Source organism: Podarcis erhardii (genome assembly GCF_964252035.2).
Source record: "Podarcis erhardii genome assembly, chromosome: 16".
Taxonomy (NCBI): domain Eukaryota; kingdom Metazoa; phylum Chordata; class Lepidosauria; order Squamata; family Lacertidae; genus Podarcis; species Podarcis erhardii.
Genome location: NC_138514.1, coordinates 19090211 through 19112009, shown reverse-complemented (window position 1 = coordinate 19112009; position 21799 = coordinate 19090211). Strand labels below are relative to the sequence as shown.

Below are 21799 nucleotides of genomic sequence, written 5' to 3'. Positions count from 1 at the left end.
CCTGGCACTTTCAGTATACAGCTTCTGGAAAATACTGAAGACCCACCTCTTTACCCTTTACAGAAGACCCTTTACAGAGGTGTATTTTTTTAGGACCGACCTTATTTCTGTGATTGCCAGTTGTTTTAAACTGTTTCTAATACTGTGTTTTAATTGTTGTAATCTACCTTAGGACCTTAGGATGAAGAGTGAGTAAATGATGATGAGTAAAAGAGTGAGTAAAAGAGTGAGTAAATGATGATGATGATTCCACCCATCAGACACTATATTGCTGCCCCAGGCAAAATATAGGAAGGTGCCCACCACCCCACCACAATTCTATGTGCAAATGTTAACTGGACAGGTAGCTAAACTGTATTCCACTTTGCTTGCCTCCACTGGACATGAGAGCATCAAAGGAGTGCAGGGCAGACTGGGCGGCATTCTAGCTTTTCCTGCCACAATTTCTACCCATCTGCTGCATTCTGCCTAATGGTAGAGCCGGCCCTATTCACTGCATTATACTCCATCTACCTGCCCCCAAGTTCTTTCACTACCTCCTTGGGGACAGAGTAACGGGTGGAACAAGAAACTGGGTCCCTCTGGGCATTCTTTTGAAAGCCTGAAACTCTCCTAGATGGAGTTTTAAGCATTTGAGTGCAGTACTTGAAGGCTTGAAGGGACTCAGTTTTTTTCCAAGAAGAAAAGAGCCTCATGTTTGCTCATCCCTAGATGGGGCATGAAAGATGTTTATGGCACATCCCAGAGCTGGCCCACCCATGAGGCAGGCTGAGATAGCTTACCTCAGGTGGCGGAAGCCTACAAGGTGGCAGAGAAGCAGTGCCGGCGGCAGCACTTGAGATCTTATGAGATCTCACCAAAATCTCATGAGATCTCATGCACTTTGTGAGATCTAGCCTGAACCCACTGGAACCTGCCATCATTCAGCCCAGGCAAAGGAGACCTCTCCAGTAGCAGGGCAGCACCTTCCTGTTTTGCCTCAGGCGGCAAAATTGGATGTGCCACCCCATTACATACATTATAAACACATGTACTGGATTCCATACAAAATGGCTTGACCATCATGGCTTTCCACCCAAAGGCATAATGGGCATTGGTTTTCTCAAGCTGCAGAAAGTGCTTTGTTAAGAGATCACTGGCATGTCTACAGTGCCATAGTTCATTGGATTTGTTGGAGGGTGGCTGAGCTGGCTGTTAAACCAGTTCAGGTAGGCAATTGAGGCCTGCCCTTAGTGGAACAGTTCCTGGTTACTATGTGCTTGCAAAGTCCAACAGCAGTGTGAGACCACACATGATTTGAGGGGCATGTTCTCAGATCCACACTATCCCAATCTCATGACACAGATAGTGTGGCGTAATGGAGGGAGTGTAGGACTTCGTCCTGCTTTCAAATTTCTTTTATTTCCTGCTTCTCATGGGCTGACCTTGGGCAAGTGATTGCCTCTCAGCCTAACTTACTTCTCAGGATTGCACCATAAGGCAAAAGTGAGATGGAAGATTTTCTTGCCTTATACCCTTAGGGCCTGGGTGTGAAACAAATTACAATATTTATCTTTTTTAAAAAAAGGGTCCACCCAAGAGATCTGATAAATTTGGCTGAGTTCTTCCCTTTCCATTAGATATTCAGCATGTGAAATGGTGTTATTTATCTGCATTGTAGATTTATTGCAGAGTGCACCAGGTTTTATTAATGAAAGCCGTGTGTTGACATAGGATTGTAAGAGTTTTTTTCCTCAATTCACTTTCTCAGTTTGGCAGAGAGAAAATAATTCGCCTTTTGTCACCCATCTGTTTTCTGGTTCATCTGAAAAACACAATGTTTGAATGATGTCCAGGTTAACTAATCTGCATTACTTGGATTGTGCAAATGTGTCCAAAGCCCCTGTGGGAATTTCCAAAGACTGCTAAGCAGTAAGATGAAGAGAAGAGCATGCATGTTTTGGATTAATTGATTTGGAAATTAAAGGTTGTTCAATTCCAGCAACACCCATAACTAGAGGTGTGTGTGTATGAAATTTGGAGTATTAGATGAATATAATAATGAATAAAGATGTGTCTAACACTTTCAGATATGTTTAGAGGTAGTGCTCCTTTTCCAGTACCTTGTCAAGTTAACCCTTCCCTTCCCAACTGTGGCCTCCTTCCAAAAAGGTGCCCTGTACTGCAATTAGGTTTGGACAAAAGGTTTTCTGTTGGGGTCAACAGGTGATTGCTATGTTTCTTTTGGGTGGGTGAGGTAAGAGGGGGATCGAGGCAAGGAAGGGATACCCCTGGCCAGATTGGGAAGCCCCAATGACTGTCTTGTGGGTCACTTGTTCCCTACCTGCTATCCAGGAAAGAAAGGAATTCTTAGGGAAGTTTTTAGTGTTTGATGTTTTATTGTGTTTTTAATATTTTGTTGGGAGCCACCCAGAGTGGCTGGGGTATAAATAAATCATCATCATCATCATCATCATCATCATCATCATAGTATTCCTGTCTCATTGATGTAAAATTGGGACCAACATAACAGTCACTTAGGTGCCTTGTAGTGTTCCTTTCTAGCGGTGCTGTGTTAGCACACACAGGATAAACAAAGGAAGGCTAGAAAAATTTGTTCATCTCTCAGGACCAAGTTATCTTTCTCTGGGTGGCTAAATTTCATAATGTGGAGACATGAATTAGCATGATAGTAATTTGATTTGGCACGATGACTAAATGGCGCCTCCACATTCAAGTGCAGTGTATCTCTGGATATAGTAGATGTCGGGGACAAATGTGCCTTACCTGCTTGTGATCTTGTGGCTGGTCACTGTTGGAAACCGGAGACTGGGCTAGGCAGACCTTTACTCCACAAAGCAGTTCTTAGATTCTTACAAAGAGCAGCTATGTGAGTGCAGGGCTCCAGGTGTGTTGTGGGATGAACTACTGATGTGAAACTGACCCCGTGCCTAGTACACGCCACACAGAAAGACTGCACGCCAAGTGCACAGCAACTCCAAGATTTGCACTAGGGCAAACACGCCTATTTGTGGGTCTCATGCATTGAAATCCAGGTGTCCGTCATAAAATTGTAGAGTTGGATCCCAAGGACCATGTAGTATAGCTTCCTGCAATGCAGGAATCACAGCTGAATCACTGGGCCACACTTTATGATGGAGAAATAGGGGAAGGCGCAGAGAAACGTCTTCCTTCCAGATGCCCTCTGTCACATTTTCATCTACCTGGACAAACCTGATCTTTGGATAGGCAAATTGTTCCTAGAATCATGCACCAGTCAAGGGACAGCCAGCCATGCAAACACATCTCTGCACAACTCTTAACCTTTTCTGCCTCTGCTCTCAAGGCTTGGAAGGGACAAAGTGGGCTGTGATTCAACAGTGCCTGAGCGAGCTGGTGGATTTCAGTCCTTCTTTCTCCTCTCACTGTCTTCCTCACCCTGCCTTGATCATGGCATCGTCAAAGGGCTAGACGCAGAGTGAATGGATCTGTGGTCATGTCTAAGCAAAATTTCTGCCGAGGGCGTCCTCCTCTCTGTTGCAACATGGGCCACGTCATCCTGTAATTACATGGAAAACTGTTATTGTTGCAGCGACACACCCTGGGCTGGGCCCTGGGCTTCAAACACATCTGGATTTTGAAATTTGGCTTCTTGACACCCTCCACTCCCCACAGCAATCCACATTAATGTGATGGGGGGGAGCATAATCCTAACCCCCTTTTAAAAAAACCAATTCATGAGGGTAGATAGAAATCTGCCCAAAACTTTAAGTCTAGCTTTGTGTGTGTGTGTTCGGCTTGGGGATTGGGTTTGTCTGACCCAACTAGTGAGATTATCTAGATGAGCTTGATTATCTCTGATAGCTACTCCTAACTGCCAGGAACCTGTAACTCATGGGAGTTGCAGTCCAGGGGCCAAGGGCAAAAGTGAGCAGCATCTGTGGGCTTTGAAGCTGCCTCCTAGCAGAGTATGATTTCATTGGTGGCTTTCTTTCCTCTCCACAGACTGAGCTCTCTCTGCAGAAAGAGCAGCTGCAGCTGAAGATCATTGAGCTGGAAGATGAAGTGGACAAGTGGCAGAAAGAGAGGGACCGTATCAAGGTGAGAGCCACACAAAATCCTCCCGCTTCCCTCTTCTTCCCAAAGCTACTGCCCCCTCATTGCTCTGCTCATTTCCTTCCTCCAACTTTTTGCACTCCAACAGAAGCCACGTCCATACCATACATTTAAAGCACTTTGATACTGCTTTAAACAGTGATGGCTTCCCTCAAAGAATTCTGGGAGCTGTAGTTTTGTTAAGGGTGCTGAGAGTTGCTAGGAGACTCCCTCAGAAAACTCCAGTTCCCAAAGTTCCATGTAAAGAGGGAACTTAAGTGTCATTGGCCCGATCTTGTGGGATGCTCTCCCAATAGAGATTGAGCAGCGAGGTTCTGCTTCAGCTTTCAAATGCTTGCTAAAAACATTTCAAGTCCACCAGGCTTATGCAGGCAATGAAAACAGATGCTTTCCACAATAGCTAGATGATTTATGATATTATTATTATTATTATTATTATTATTATTATTATTATTATTAAATATATACCATTGTAAACTATTCTCACACATTTTTATGAATAGTGGCATATCAATGTTTTATAGCCAACTAAAAGATGCGGGTGGCAAGCCTAGGACTTGCCGATCAGAAGGTCACTCCCTGCGACGGAGTGAGCTACCTGCTCCTGCCAACCTAGCAGTTTGAAAGACATCAAAGTGCAAGTAGATAAATAGGTACCGCTCCGGTGGGAAGGTAAACGGTGTTTCCGTGCGCTGCTCTGATTCGCCACAAGTGGCTTAGTCATGCTGGCCACATGACCTGGAAGCTGTACACCGGCTCCCTCGGCCAGTAAAGCGAGATGAGCACCACAACCCCAGAGTTGGTCACGACTGGACCTAATGGTCAGGAGTCCCTTTACCCTGACTAAATAAATTTCAGTGAGTCTACTCTGAGTAGGACCAGCATTAGATACAGTTGGAGGTTTCCACCTTCTTCTGCCTTGCTCTTTTTTTCTCCTCACTTCCATTTCCTCCCCATATGGTTCTCCTAAGATGTCATTTTGCTTCCTCCGCTCATGTTCTCACCTCTTGCTCACTTTTCTTTTCAAGTATCTCTTCAGGGCCAGACCAACCGCATGGGCTAGAAGTGGGGGGGGGGAGAGAGAATAGGCCCATACATCTAACTTGGCAGAAGGCCTGGAACACACAAGCTCGTCTCACACTCCGGGGACTACCCAGCGCATTTAAATTCTGTGCCTTGGCTCCGCCAAAGTTGTCTGCTTATCTCGACTGCCAGAGCTCATCCCTGAATATCCGAGGGTGTTGCAAAAATAAAAAATCATGTCAAGCAATGTATGCAAAGCCGGCTTTTTCTGTTTCCAAATCGCAGGAGAACGCCTGAGCATGGGAACTTCCATTATATGGATTCACTGTGCCCCATGTTAATGTAATCTTCATTCTTTTACTACTTATTACATTTTTTAAAAAATAAATAAATCCCTGACCTACCGCAAAGGAGCTCAGGGTGGCATGCCTGTTTATTTGTTCTGTATCCTCTACCCATTTTATCCTTTCAACAACCTTACGAGGCAGGACAGGCAGGGAAATTTTGTGTGGACACTCAGTGAGCTTCATTGCTGAGTGGAGCTCTGAACCTAGTTCTGCATCAGTTCTAGTCCAGTCTTCCTCAACTTGGAACTTCAAGATGTTGCTACACCTACTAGTGGCCTAAATGATCTGGAGGACACCAGGCTGGCAAAAGTCTGGCTTAAAAGTCTCCCCAGAGTTTCACAGGACTCCTGATTCACAGGGGAAAGACCAGAATGTTTTGAGTGCAGGATTTAGCTGAGAATCTCTGTGTGGGTGGAAACGTTCTCAATAGAAACCGCTAACGTGGTTAGATCAGAGGAAACCTGGGAAGCTATCAACTAATGATGATGTCATCTTGAAGTGCTTTGTTATACCTCTGCCCTGCAGGTTGTACTGTGCACAGAAGCACCCTTTCAGACTTCTCCTTGTTCAGCTACTCTTAACAATCTAGACCAGGGTGGGGAATCTTCTTCCAGTCCAAAGGCCACATTTCCTTCTGAGTAGGCTTCTGAGGGCCACATGCCAATGGTGGGTGGAGCCCGAGAGAAAGTGGATGAAGCAATGAATATAAATTTGATTTTTTGTCAAGTTTCTAATCATGCTCACATACTCCTCTTTGTCCTCCATCTGGAGAAGCAAAAGGCATCATCAGAGGTGAAGGATACCTCCCAGACAGGGAAAAAACACTCAGGGTATGAAACAAAGCCAAAGAGGGCCAGTTGGAGAGACCTTGGGGGCCACATTTGCTCCTGCCCTGGCTTGAGGTTCCCCACCCCTGATAGGATGGTTTCTATATTGGATTCTGCACACAATATAAGTCACAGCTGCGAGGATACACTTTGCATGAAGGTGTCTAGAAATGTCAGTGACATAACACTGAAATGACCAGTCCCCACCCTGCCAAACGTTTCTAAAACACGCACTCAGGAAATTGAACTGGTGCAGCTTTTGCTGAGCATCCCACATCACACTCCCGGTGTGGGTCTGCAATGTTCAGAGCATCCTTGCACACAGAAAACTAGGGCATCAGGGAGAAGGGGTTTGGTTTTGCTCTGTACTGGTGATGGGCATTTCGTTTTGTGATGAATGTCAGCTCCAGCCGTGCAGAGAAAAAGCTTTGTGGTAGATGAGTCAATGCATTTCCATCCCCCTGTTTCTTCATCTAGAACTTCACCACCAATGAGAAAGCCACGGTGGATCAGCATTTCAAAGAGCTGATCCGTGACCTGGAGAAGCAGCGGGACGAAGTGAAGGCCGGTTTGGATCACAGGGAGAAGGTTGCTGTGGAGAACATCAAGGAGATTGTGGAGGAGCTGGAGGAAAGGGCCAAACTCTTGCAAGAAGACAAGGAGACCAGGGAGCAGATAGGCCAGATCAGTGACTCAGTGCTCTTCCTGCAGGTATGCAAGGCTGTTTTTTCTCCCATGCTGACTGTGGTGGCTGGTGCTTATTGGGGCTGGTAGGGCAGAAGGCAGGGAGGCCAACACTAGGTGGAGCTAGAGCCAATGAGCTAATTTTGTCTCCATCCTCCTCCCCACTGCAGAGTTTCACAAGGGCAACACTGAAACTTAGGAGGAGGAAACAGGGGCAAAGGAAGGCGTAGTGACACCTGGGACAGATATCACTACGTAAGGCGCATGTGTGGCGTTGCTACGAATGGCGCCATATGTAGTGACACTGCACATGCGCTGTATAGCAGCTTGCCGCCGGCGCAGTTCCAGCGCTGTATGGACGGTGCTGGGATCCCTCCGGTGCCGCTACAGCCGCAAACTGTCCGTACGGCTCTGAAGCGGTGCAGTGGCAATCCACTAAGTACAGTGCATGTGCAGTGTCACACTCATGCGCTGTACGTAGCAACGCTGCACATGCACTGTATAGCGGTTTGCTGCCGGCACTGCTCCAGTGCTGTACGGTGGGGAATTATTATTATTATTATTATTATTATTATTATTATTATTATTATTCCTTCAGCTCCCATCAGTCCCAGCTAGCATGACAAACGAAGATCTAACCTGCAATCCAGTGACATTTGGAATGCATCATATTGGCTACCTTTGATATGTTCACTGTCTTTTTCTTTTTAATAGAGTTATGTTCAGTAGTGTAGTGGCAAATTCAGAAATGCAGGGTCTGCTCCTGGTGATCACAGCCATACCCGCTCAGAGGCACATGCCTTCCATAATGATTCAATAAGCTTATAATTATACAATAATAATTAGGGATGCATTGCCATAATCAGTGCAGGTCTCCATGAGTTGCCATTCAGCTAGATCTACTGTTTTCTGTACATGTACATGGGCAAATGTTTAGGAGCACTCCAGTATCTTATTTGGCAGTGACTTAAGTTGCACTTTCCATGAAGTTCTATTGTACATAACAGACCCTGTGCATCGTTTTCTTGAAATGGATTCACCTTGTATTTTCAGTGTTCCTAAATCCCTAGCTTTGGAGTAGACAGTGGCTAGAAAGCTCCTCTTTCATGGAGATTGAGTAGCTCTAGGACGCTGGAGACAGGGACCCTGCTGCAGAAATAGTAATCAGTCTTTGACCCCCTGCAACCCTGGATCACTACATCACTGGTTATATTCTGTCTTTCTTCTAGTGAACTCAAGGTGGCATATCTAGGATTTCTGAGTGGTCCATCAATATTTAGATCAATGACCAGACCTAGGCCTGCTTAGCTTCAGCCCACTGGCTTTGTCCAGACCAAACCCCACTCCTCTTCTGTACGCCACTTCTGTTTATTGCTATTATTCCTGGCAGGAATTTGGAGCAATGATGAGGAGCTACACCATTCCACCATCCCTGCCAACATACAGCATCCTGCTGGAGGGAGAGAACATGAGCCCGTCTATGGGGATACTGAGAGATGACCTCCTGAACGTGTGCATGAGACATGTTGAGAAGATCTGCAAGGCAGACCTCAGCAGGAACTTCATCGAGAGGAACCACATGGAGAACGGTAAGGGGAACTTATTCCACTTGGCCTTTTAATTCAGTTTAGAAGCGGTTCAAGGTGCTGCTCCCCCTTGAGGAAGGCCCCTATCCTGCCTGTTTCTGAGATTACAGTGCCATCTCCTATACCCATCTTTACTGAGAACATCTCTTTGTATTCATTGGGCTTACATCTGAGTAGACATGCACAAGATTGCACTGAGAAGTTATGCACTATCTTTGGTCTTTTATCACTTGAAGTATACTTGGAACTCAAACTTGCAGAAACAATTGTAGAACTTTTCCTCTTTATTTGCCCAGAGCAAAGGCATCCTTCCTGTACACTTTTTTTATTTTTCAAAAAGTCTTTATTATTTCACCCTTCAATACAAAGATTCCTCAACCAGCTCAAAATACAATATTTTTTAAAAACCAGCAATAATATTATCCAAACCAAAACTAATGATAAAAGTTCTGCAGATGAAATGTAGGTGAGGCTGCATAAAAGCAGAGCTTAAACCACAGTTCTTAGAGGCCTGGGATTTTATTTTATTTTTTAAGTTATCTCACCTAGTGACAAATGGAATTTATTTATTTATCTATCCGTCCAGTCATTCTTTCATTCTTATATCTCACCCTTCTTCCAATCTGGAGCTCAGGGTGGCAAACAACCAATAGAGAAACAATTATGCAAAATAAGACATCATGTAAACCACAAAGTTGCAGCAGCAGCAATTCAACAGCAAATAACATCAGTAAAAGCTTCACCAGAAAATAGTTTGCCTCATTATACAAATGCCTGGCCGGTGTAAAAATATTTACAGCCTACCTGTAAAAACAGCATTGCTTACCTTTACCCCTCCATCTTAAGACACAGGATGCCTTAAGTGAACAGCTGAGACTTCAAAGTGCAATACTTTATAAATCATGCATCAATTTAGCTAATCAGTAACGGTGGAGCAATAAAAATGCAACAAATACAGCAGAATAATCACATCCAATAAATGGAATGTAGTGATTTCACTTGGCTATTATGGCTAATAGCCACCAATAAATTTCACCTTCATGAGTTTGTCTAAGCCAAGAGTGGGGTACCTGGGGCCTTCCAGGTGTTCCAACTCCCATCAGTCCCAGTTAGCACGGCCAATAATCAGGGATGATGGGAATTGAAGTCCAAAAACATCTGGTTGGCCACATGTAGGAATGAAAGAATCTACCAATTTCAGTTTCTCTTGTTTTCTTGTTTTCACCTATCTTATGTTCAATTTGCCCCACTTCTACATCAGTTTGCATTTTTTTAAAAAAAAAATCTACATGAACATTTTTTATATATTTTGTGCACACACATCCCAACACACACAGTTCTGCACATTCCTTTTGCCTAGTGTATACATTTCTGCAAGTTATCCCTCTAACATAACACATTTCGGTGCATTACTTCCATTAATATATATACTGTTGTGCACACTTTCCACTAACACATGCAGCTCTGGGTTGATGAAGTATATCGCATAATTCAGAGAAGTGCAGTTTTGAAGGACAGCTTTGCTTAGGTTTTCGTGTTGGTTCAGGATCATGCGGATCAGCATTAAAGTGTAAACTGATACAAATCTTTTCCCCAACCCAACACTCAGTTTCCCTGGCACACACCCCCCCAACACTACACCCCTGAGTGGTTAGAGTGTTGGACTAAAACCTGGGAGAACTGAATTCAAATCCACACTCAACCATGAAGCTTACTGTGTGACCTTGGACCAGTCACTGCTTCTGAGCTTGACCTACCACACATAGCTATGTAGGACATGTTGAATTTTTCAACTTTCAAATTCCAAAAAATGAGGTGTGCTAAAAAGTTGTGACATGACTTGGGAATTTGGAATATATTTTGCTTAAATTAATATTATTTAATTTTGCTTGCTAAGTAAAAAGTGTGGAGAATTGCATAGAAATCATTAAAAATGATTGCCAAGTACTTGTAGTTTTATTAATTATTTTTATTTAGCATTACCTGACAGAATTTTTTAAAAAAGGTAAAATTAAAATTATTTGGTTTTCAAAAACTAATTTATGTGCTTCTTCATCAAAGGTAGACTTGCCAAGCTAAATGTTGTCCAGTCACAAAAACAATAGGAGATTTGAATTCTTCAAAACATATTGTTAAGACCCCCCACTGATTCCACCCCCCCTCTAAAAAAAAAATTAAGTTTCACCTACTAAAATGACACTTCTCACATGTGGCAGAAATTAAGCAAGTAGTAGGAGAACAGTGTACACCCCCTTGAGGTTCTTAGAGCAGAAGGTGGGATATAAATTAATTAAATAAATAAATGGACAATGCAGTGACCATCAGTACTTAGATCTTCAATTCAACATATAAATTAATATAAGCACCCAAGATTTCCAAATAGGTAACCACATGAAATTGACACCTGTATGAAATATGTCTGCAAGTAGCCAGGTCTGTGAGATCCTCAGACCATAGAGGGTGGGGATATATCCTCAAGGTATAATTCTCCTATCCAACACAAGGGCTGATAAGGGGCTCATGAAGCACAAAGTTGTTTTGCTCTGTAAATGACTTGCTTCCCTTTGTCAAAACCAAACTGACTGCCAATTCATTTCATCCAAAATTATCCTTTACAGCACAAAAGGGAAATCGTCCATTCAGATGTCAGTGTTAAAACATCCATGGCATTTTGTTTTGGCTGCAGTTACATTCTTCCCCTGCTGATGCTGTGAAACTGTGCTGCGCAACACAGTAGTTCTTAATCATTGCTTATAATTCAGGTAATTTCTGGCCCCATGAAAACTGCTGACAGTTGCGAGATGTATTACCCACGTTTTTTATTAAAAAAAACAACCAACCCAATAATGTAGGGAATATAAGGCCTTAATCTGTTTCATGTCTCAGATACTTATCTGTAAAATGGAGAGAATATTTCTCCACATCACGAGGAGTTGAGAAACCAAAAAATATGAATTAACTCTTGGCAGCTCCCAGTCCTGAGAACCAGATAGATGCCTAGATAGATCATCACTGGGCCTCCAGACACAATCTACTTTGCCCAGGGCAGAGGGGCTGGCATTTATGTGCGAGTAATGACTCTCACCACCTTTCCGTTTGCGATGGGAAGATGAGGAATCAGAGAAAGGCTTCTATCGCAGGGAAAGGTCTTTGATGTGGCTCTTGATGAAGGTTGCCATGGAAACCCCAGATCTTTATCATTTCATTAAGATCTGTATCAAACATGCCTCTGTTTGTTCCTTGGCAAAGGGTCTTACAAATCTCTCTAGGCTTCAAACACATCTAACGTGCCAGAGACATGCTGGAACACTCTGGTGCAATAATAAGATACGAGGAAGCAGATCAAACATAGAACCGGGCTGAGTGCAGTCATGGGTACAATCTCATCTAGCTTTCGGAGCCAGCATTTTAAAATACCCCCAATTTAAAACTGAAGATCAAGAAGGGTGCTAGAAAGGGAAGGAGGCATATTGGGGCAACATGTGTATCAGGAACAACAAACCTGTGGCTTTCTGGATACTGAGGGTCTCCAGCTTCCATCAAGGTCAATGATCAGAGATGATGGGAGCTGTAGTCCAACAAGCAACTGCTGCAGGGCCATGCATTAGTTTTCAGGACAGAGCCCACACAAATCAGCAAAAGGCCGAAGGGGATCTTGAACCGCAAGGAAGTATTAAGCCTCTGGAATCAGTAGCACAAGAAACATGGTTAAATACATTTAGATTCTCCAAGGCATGTCCAAAGGCCTGCACTGAAGGGACCTTTTGCAGTTGTGTAGGAAGGGAATTTCATAACTGCGGGGCCACCACTGACAAGGTCCTGTGCTTGTGAACTTAGTAGACTGTACTTGTGGGCCTCTGCAGCTGATTTTAAAATATGGGGTGCAGCTCATCTGAGTGAAGGTGGTCCTTGAGTTAAGCCAGCCCCCAAATGTTTAGGACTTTTAAGTAGGGGCTAGGAACCTGTGGCCCTACAGATGTTGAACTAGAACTCCATGATCCCTGACTGGGGCTGAAATCCAACAGCATATGGATGGCTATAGATTCACCACGCTGGTGGACAACCCTAATGGGTTTATTTTATGCTCTGTCAAGAGGAAATAGCAGTCTATGACCCCAGGGAGCTTGCAGTTATACCACCCACAATAACCTCACCCCAAATCCACAGGAGCCAATATTCGCACAGCCTCACCTTTCCTGTCTGTAAAATGGTGACAAGATTACTGGCCTGCTTTATAAGGCTGCGGCGGCAGTTGATGAGATAATGTGGTCAAAGCACTGGGAATTTTTTTTTTAACCCACCCCATAAGTATATTATTAGTACCAGGGACAAACTAATATATGAGACATAAGTTCCATTTATGAATTTTCCATTGCCACTGTGGATAAGTATATCTGTAGTGCTATCCATGTGGATGGATCTTTGCAACACATAGTAGTTGCACTTTTAGTTAACCCATTGAAATGGATGAACCTATGCTAATCGTGTATTTTATTCTGTGAACCACCCTGAGATATTATGATGAAGGGCAATATATAAATCTAATAAATAAACAAACAAATAAAATCATTTCTATTAACTTCAGCGGGTCTACTCTGAGTAGGCCTACAACTGTCTATAACCCCATGGTTTGTTTTGGGTTGGGTTTTTTTACTCAAAGCAGTATTGAGGTGCCCCAGTGTGTTCCCGCATCACAAACCATTTCCATTTCCACTGACTGTAGAAGAGGAAAGCATACTGATGATTCCCCCTCTGCAATTAATAGTAGCTTTGGAAAGTGAGAAATTTATGTCAGGAAAATGAACCCAGTTTGGATCAGGCATGATGAGTGGCTTTTATAAAAAAGGAAAAGAATTTGGAAGCTGTATTCAGGGATCTCCCACATCACATTAAGCTTAGACTTTATTAGACCAAACATTTCTCCCCGTGTTGCTTCTTAGTGAAGGTTATGGAAATTGCTGTTCTTTTTGGATGGATGTAGAGCCTTCTGCATCAAGAGAATTTATACTTTCCAAATAAATTACCAGGATTATTTTTTCTTTCCCTGATGGCAAAGTATTCAGAGACTTGGGCCACAGCCCTAAAACCACCACCACAACAAAAATAATCCCCTTTCAACTGTGCCTCAGGATGAGGGAGAAAAGGGATTCAGTTTGCATTTAAAGGTGAACACACTTTCTGAAGCAATGCATGAACCAAAACACACCCATCCTTTGAAATTCACACTTCTCTGAATTTTGCAACGTAATTCTCCACTCAAGTAATACGTACAAAAATACATACAGTGGTACCTCTGGTTACAGATTTAATTTGTTTTGGGGTGCCGTGTGCACCCCGAAAAATCTATAGCTACAGGTGCCACTTCTGCACATGTGCGCAGTGCAATAGAGCACTTCTATGCATGCGCACGTCATGCAGAGCACTTCTGCGCATGTGCGAGTGGCAAAACCCGGAAGTATACACTTCCAGGTTTGCCGCGGCCATAACCTGAAGATTCTGTAACCTGGAGGTTATGCAACACGAGGTACCACTGTATACTGGAGTAAAATGCATATATTTGTGAAAATGTCATCCAACGCTCCCACCATCATATTAAGGGAAATTGCTTTGCAAAATTGCCTATATTAAGGGGGAAAGCCATACAAAAATATGTATATTGAGATAAATTCACACTAAAATGCTGGTGAATGTTCATGAGGGCTTTTTTTCTAATGGCAAACTGTAGAGAATTTAACTTAGGGTTGGAAAAGAGAATCCAAAATTGACAGAATCACTAATTTACCCTTCACATAATAAAACCAAATTTGAAAGGTACTAAAGTAGTAGGGCTTCTTTTTAAGTCATGTGTCCAGTTTAGGAGAGAAGGGTTGTGTCATCCACCTACACACACCCAAGACAAAACTCTGTTTGCTCCACCCACTTCTGTTCTGCAAAAGAAAGGGGAACTTTAGCACCTGGTTCTGTAAGTGGTGTCTCATTCAGAGATGCTGCAATGCAATTTTCACAGCTGGCCAAGTCTGTGGGGAGTTGCAAAGAGTGCAGATAAGTGGATGCCTCCTCCAGCAAGGGTTGGAATAGCAGAGAGAAGGCAGAAGGAAGGGAACTCTGCTGGAACTGATAATAGATGTTAGTAGGTGGTCGTAAAGTACAGGTTAGGTCACAAAATGCCAGCTTCCATGAAACACGGTTTCCTCCTGATCAGTGGGATTTCTGCATGGGGACACTCATTAGATCACACAGGGCACAATCAGATGCACTTCTGAGTTTGAACCACTGATGCTTCCCAGTGACAGATGCCCCAGTGACAGCCTAGAAGAAAGACCTGAGTTTCCCTTCAGACTCAGCTTTGCACATCCTCCTTAGCCATTTCTGCATAGTTTTGGCTAAGCCAGGAGAATGGCTTTTCTTTTTTGAGTCTGAATCCCATATTCCTTGGTGGGCAACCTTCTCAAGGACTGCAGACCCTTACCCTTGTACGACAGGTGATATTTGAGTTTGTTGGTGTTTTAACCTGAGCCTGCCTAATTTTCAGTTTCCAAATCAACCTGTTTGTCAAAATGCAGCTTTGTACTTCTCCAACCTCACAATGCACTGGATTAAGCAGCGGCATCAAAACAACCCTATTAGTGAAAATAACCAACAAAGATGCATTTGAGTAGGGGAAAATGTTTGGGAAAAATGGGCACATGAGTTAGATCAGCATATATAAATGCACTTCTTATAAAGTCATACTAAGAGGCTGGTGAATTTTCACGAGGATTTTGCTGCAGAATAATCACAAATTTCTGCAGGAATGTGGAGGACTGAATTTAAGGCTGGAAAAATAAGAACGCGAAAGAACCAAAACTGACAGATCCTTCTACCCTGACACACACAAACTTACACCTCTTGATCCTCCGTCCAGCAAGAGGAATTATGATAATTCAAAAGCACATTTTAGCCAGGCAAAATAACTCAAGGAGGTTGTGTAACAAGGCCAATGAGGGTCCCAGCTCCTGACCTAAGGATCCCCAGCTCTCTCAAGTGCCAATAACCAATCACAACTTTTGCTCCATGTGCCGGCTATATGCAACTCAGCCCGTGATCCTGCTGTCATCAAGCAGCAAACATCTAAATGTGTATCACAATTGCAAAAAGAACTTTGTGTACCTGATAAGTCTTCTGGGGTTCAGCTTCTCAGTCTAGACCCAGGGAGCTACTCCTTGTTTCTTTGCTTTTCCCCTCTCATCTTATGGTTGTTATTCCTCCCATTTCTGCTATGAACTTTCAGGCGATCACCGTTTCATGATGAACAACTACTCTGACTGGAACCAGCCAGACAGCATGAAGAGGTTCTCCATGTTCCTGAATCCAAAAGGTATGTATCAGAGGCTAGCCAAAACTACCTGCCTAGTTACTAGTTTTGTTGGTGGGAGTGTTGCGAACTGCTACAGCTTTATATATCAGCCGTCCCAAATCTCCAGATCTTGATGGACCACAACCCTCATCAGCCCCAAACAGCATAGTCAATGGTCAGGGGAATGATGGAAGTTGGAGTCCTCCAACACCCTGGAAATACAAGCTTGGAGAAGGCTGTTTTATACTCATGGAAGGATCTGTGTTGTCTCAACGTTCAGCACCCTTTTGTCCCCCTTGCCATGTACTTTTCCTCAAGGCCATTTTCTTTCTTCTCCTGTGCCCCCCTGGCTTCATTTGCCCTTAGTGCCATTTCATCTGATTTGTTGACTGGCATCTAATGATTTTTCATGGAATGCTAGAGTCTGTGGGGTCCTTGGGAGGCCATCTAGTCTAATTCCACTGTGCGGTGCAGGAAATCCAGAGATCAGGACTATCCTCAGCAACAGGTAGCTGGCCACCCTCCGCTCAAAGAACCTCCAATGAGGGAGAGCCAGGTCATTGCCTCCATTGTTAAATTGCTCTTAACAGCAGGAGGGTTCTTGTATTGTTCAATCAAAACCTACCCTCCTGTAACTTAAGCCCGTTACATTTAATCCTGCTCTATGAAGCAGTGGAGAACAAGCCACTGGAATTAGCGAATAATTCTGTGCAGGTAGTACAAATTCATTCTTTTGATTCACCCCTGTGTATTTTACTTTGAACATTTCACAGTAGTAGAGAACCAAGCGAGACTTAAATGTCCTCTTCCTAACCCGTTGGAGGCCTAGATGGCATATAGAGATGATAAATAAAGAAAACCATTTCTTTTGAGGCTATTTCGAACTTCTGATGGCTCTCAAGCAAAGAGCAGCTTAACCTGCTCCATCTCTCTCTTCCAAAGCCAGAGTCCCGACATCCCCAAGACAATCAGTCTGAGAGATGGAGCATGAGTGAGTAAATGAATGTAACTAATGGCTACTCAGGGGGAGCTCTGGGTCATTTGGCTCAAAAGCTCCTTTGGTGCACTAAGGAGAAGGATGGACAGTTTCATTCACAGGCTGAACTCTTTCCCCTGCTAAGACTGGGTACATTATTTCTGATTCTAAATCTGCTGATTGGATTGTTTTTAAGATGGCAACACAGGACAGATCCTACTGGTGGGAGGGAAATGTTGTGAACCTGCTGCATTCCCTCTTCTCTAACCAATAACCAAACCAATAAGCAAAAGTTTAAAAATGTTAGAGGGAGGTTTGCATAAAGTGCCTATATTAGTGAAAATAGCATACAAAAAATGTAGGTGCGCATTAGGGGAGATTGTGTGTGAACTAAAATGCTGGACTCCCCCCCAAAAAAGAAATAAGTGCAATGATGCAGAAATTGTGCCAAACTGAACTGAAGACTGAAACTGAAATAGACAGATAAGTCCACCCCTAGCAAATCCTCAGTCACCTAATTTGTTTTCACACCAACTAATTCCTTAACTCAATTCTCTTATCTAGGAGGAAACTACAACACCAGAGCCTGGGAATTTTCTGCCTTGCAGACTGCAGAGGAATCCATTACAGCAGGGAACTCTGCTTACTCCCTGAAAGGTACTACTCTTCACACCTTCAATGCTGCCGCTGGTGGTGCACCACTCCACCTTACCCTGTCAATTCCCTTTTACAGAGTTGTTATCTTTTCATTCACCCCTGGGGCCATAGCTTAGCAGGAGAGCATCTGCTTTACAAGCTGGTGGTCCCGGGTCCAACCCCTCAGTGCCTTCATTTAAAAAGAAAAAGCATGAGCTAGCAGGACCTCCCAAAAGCCACTGCTGCCCAATGGTGGTGATTTAGAGCCCCAGAGAGGGCTGAGAAGGTCTGGCAGGCAGTGTGGAGTAGAAAGTCAGGATGGGTTCTTTAGTTAGAATCCTGAAAATTAGGACGGTCAGGGGTAGTAGACCTTTGAGGACCTCAGGCAGAACCCAACGAGCAGAGGAGTTGTTCCAACAAGAGCACTGACTCAACTGAGCCCTTTGATGCTCCCTAGGCATGACAGCTCATCTCAGGCTCCACCCTCCTGCTGAAGAATGCAAATCCTTAAAGGGCCTGGAGCACAACACACCCTCACCTGCCCATGACCTTGAGCTAGACACTCTGCATGTGTTAGCAAGCAGACCCATCGGAATGCAAGGACTTTAGGGATGAAAATGCACATCCCCAGAATGAATCAGGCTTGGGGCTGATATTCTCTACGGGTCTAGATTTAGAGGTCTTGGGACCAGCAGTCTTGGGCTTGTGGGAAGGATCTCTGGTTGCTGAGCTAAGGCTCAATGTCTCCGTGGTCAATGCCATTAGGTTTTCACCATTTGTACCTATGTCTAGGTCAAAGCTGGACTTTGGATCATTAGAGTAGACCAGCCTTCCCCAGCCTAGTGACCCAAAGTTATTTTAGACTCCAACTCCCATCAGCTGTAGGCAGAATTGCCAATGGTCAGGTATGATGGGAGTTGTAGTTCAGTTATCTGAAGGTCCCATAGTTGGGGGAGGCTGGAGAAAACAGTCTTGGTCATGCTCTTTCTCCAGCTATCCACTGGAAAAGAATGGATACATTCTCTTATAATACCAGAACTTGGGGTCATTGAATCATAGAATTGTAGAGTTGTAAGGGACCATGAGTGTCATCTAGTCCAATCCCCTGCAATGCAGGAATCTTCTTCCCAACGTTGGGCTCAAACCGTGACCCTGAGGTTAAGAATCTCATGCTCTACTGACTGTACTATCTCCATCATCCTACAAAGATGTCTATTGGAAGATTCATGACAAAAAAAGGAAGTACTAAGTATTTCTTCACACAGCACATAGTTAAACTATGAGGTTCACTCCCACATGGTGTAGTAATGATGGCTGTAATGGCAGAGTAGGCTATCAATGGCTACTAGCTACACCAACTATGTTCTACATCCGCTATCAGATGCAATATGCCTCTGAATACCAGTTCCTGATACTCACAAGTGGGGAGAGTGCTGCTGTACTAAGGTCTTTCTTGAAGGCTTCTCATGGGCATCGGGTTGGGCACTGTGATAAGGAGATGCTGGACTAGTTGGGCCTTTTGGACTGATCCAGCAAGATTCTACTTATGTTCTAAGATGAAGCAATGATCTGATACAGAATAAAGCTGCATCATTAACCCTCAGAATATGAGCTATGGAAAAGTTTCTTGCATGGATGTAAGATGAAAGGATCCATTCACTTCTCTGTGTTGGTCTCCCATTGGCACCCCTACCTCTCCTCCCATCCCAAAGTTGCGACTTAATTTGGGGACCAACTCTTATTTCTTTTACACAACCAATCTCTGTCCGTTATGTGTTCTGGTATATATACTGTATATTCATTATTTATTGGGAACAAGGCAGTTTATGAAGACAACATGCATACTCTCCCCATTTCTCTTGTTTCCCCATGTCAGTGTAGCATGGTTCAGAAATTGAACATGCATGGAGAAGGGAGCAGAATTCTGCTCATTTACTCCATACACACCTCCAGGGCCATATTTAAGTGCATATAAGCATATATGTTCTGTCTGCACAACTGGGGATCTATTCAAATGTCCCACAGTCTTGTAGATGGAGCCTGCCCATGTACAATTTGTACATGTTGTACTCTATCAGTTATCAGAGGGCCTTCTCGGTAGTGGCCCCCTCCCTGTGGAACACCCTCCGATCAGATGTCAAGGAGACAAAAAGCTACAGAACTTTGAGAAGACATCTGAAGGCAGCCCTGTATCAGGAAACTTTTAATGTTTGACATTTTATTATGTTTTTATATGTGCTGGAAGCCACTCAGAGTGGCTGGGGCAACGCAGCCAGATGAACAGGGTTTAAATAATAAAATCATTGTTATTTATCATGTCAGTTATATGTTGGAGTGGCCCCCAGTGGGAAGCAGCTGACCTGACCTCCCTGCGGTTGAGTTGCCACTGCATACTGGAATGGAAATAGAGAAGGGCGAGGTGGCGGTGAGGTTGGTGGGCTGGAAACAAGCCAGTCAAGCCAATCTGGTGCTCTTGCTAGTGAATTTGTATCATGCTGACCCCTTCGCTCCCTCCCTCCCAGTATGCAGCAGTGACTCAGTGGGAGGACGGTCAGGCAAGCAATGCAATGCCCCTGTGCCATTCACTACAGCAAACTTGCTCCTTGCTTCAGGCCCATTCAGATGAACCTGTAAATACTGGTGGGAGCATCTCTTGGTGAGTGCACACTGCAGTTTGTTACGGCTCTGTGCAAGCAGCTACACCAAATCCCTGCATCACCATTTAGCAAACATTACACGAAACAACACCGGGAGGTGGCAAAGACAAATTACCGCAAAGGATCCTTCCAGGGCATTGTAAACCAGACCTTACTGTGTGAACGCATCCATAAATACAAGTCAGTGTGGCCCAGAGCAGGATACGCAGAGAGTGCAAGATGGAGAGGCCCTGTTCCAGCAAAGCCTTATGCACAGCTCTGCACAGGGTAAAAATTCAAATTGAGAAGGATTTTTTACAGGAATGTGCAAGCTAATTATGGTAATGCCAGAAATTAAAGCTAGCACTCAATTAAAGAAATCTTAGCCAAGCACACACATTATTAATTGATAAATAATTGACAACAAGTGGATATATTTGCATATGGATAAAAAGAATAGTTCTGAGGAAGAAGCATCCATACCCACTTTTTAAATGAATCACGGATATGTCGGTATGTCAGTACAGGGATCATCTCTGAAGTTTTCTTTCCATTGAAAGAGAGAAGATGGGAGGTGCTTCTTTTAAAACAGTGCTTGTCTTCAGTTTTTAAAACAACTGTTATCACCACCGTCATCTGTTGGACAATTTATCAGAGACACCTCTTTAGTTGTTAAAAGTGTTTTTGAAAAGCAATTAACCTAACTGATTAATCAATTAAATGTTGCACTTTTAGTGGCAGAAATCTTTGCAGGATGAAGTCCAGGACCCATTTATTCTGCATCACTGGAAAATTTGAGGAGAACTTGGCATCAAGGTTCATGCCAGTGAAAGCCACAGAAATTTGTTTCTTATCCATTGTTTCTTGATTCCAGTGGAGTTCTTCTTGCTCTCAATCCTGCTTTTACTGAAGAAGCGACACCCAAATTGTGGGCTCTCTGCTCCCCCACCACTTCTTAACTCAAAGAAGTGTGTGCCTCCTACTTAGTTACTCCTGCATTGGAGCAGATTCATCCTGTCTTTGTGCCTATGGTAGGGACTATTGCTGATTCCGCGATCTGCAGTCCTGGCGCAGAGGCTCACAGGATCTGGCCAAAATGTGCAGAGATTTGTGGAGAGAAGCATTTTCTACTCCACCTCAATGTAATGTTGCTTCTTCTATTTTCCAGTGGGCAATGGGACCAAGATGCCTTATCAGTTCCCCCCAATTGGCCAGAGTTCACCGGGAGATTTCAGCAAGCAGTCCGACGGGAGCCTCTATACCAAGAATGGTACTTTCAGGGCTTCTATGAGTTCTTCCCCCTCTACCTTCATCCTCTCTTTCTGTCTTTTCTCTGGGGAGATATTCATTCCAAATGCCCCAGTCTGACCTGGCTGCATTGGAATTGCTGTGCTTTTCAGTCTTATGTTTAAACAAGGTGTCCCTCTAACTCTGGAATGCACCCAGCGGCATGCAAGGGAGGTTCTTCCGGGAATAATAACCACAGATGCCTTGTGTCTCCTCCAGCTTACCCTTCCATTGTGAGGCACCAAGCCACTAAGGTGCAACCTCAGACATGGAAGTCCTCCAAGCAGAGCATGCTGGTAAGTCATTAGACCTGCGCTTTTCACACCTTCCACCCAAAAGTCCTTCTGGGCTGCAACCCTAACCCTA

General features: G+C 43.9%; 1 protein-coding gene across 3 annotated transcripts in view; it reads left to right on the top strand.

Moving 5' to 3' along the window:
- The window catches only part of TRIM29 (tripartite motif containing 29), a 46829-nt gene that overhangs the window by 16236 nt on the left and 8794 nt on the right, over positions 1-21799 (top strand). Inside the window, exons 2-8 of one of the 3 annotated variants that reach the window (XM_081843131.1) lie at positions 3985-4080; positions 6770-7003; positions 8367-8565; positions 15833-15919; positions 17439-17531; positions 21315-21416; positions 21653-21729. In XM_081843131.1, coding sequence (XP_081699257.1) covers positions 3985-4080; positions 6770-7003; positions 8367-8565; positions 15833-15919; positions 17439-17531; positions 21315-21416; positions 21653-21729 — 888 coding nt within the window. The remainder of the gene's footprint in view (positions 1-3984; positions 4081-6769; positions 7004-8366; positions 8566-15832; positions 15920-17438; positions 17532-21314; positions 21417-21652; positions 21730-21799) is intronic. The other 2 variants (XM_081843132.1, XM_081843133.1) reach the window with 2 other exon arrangements.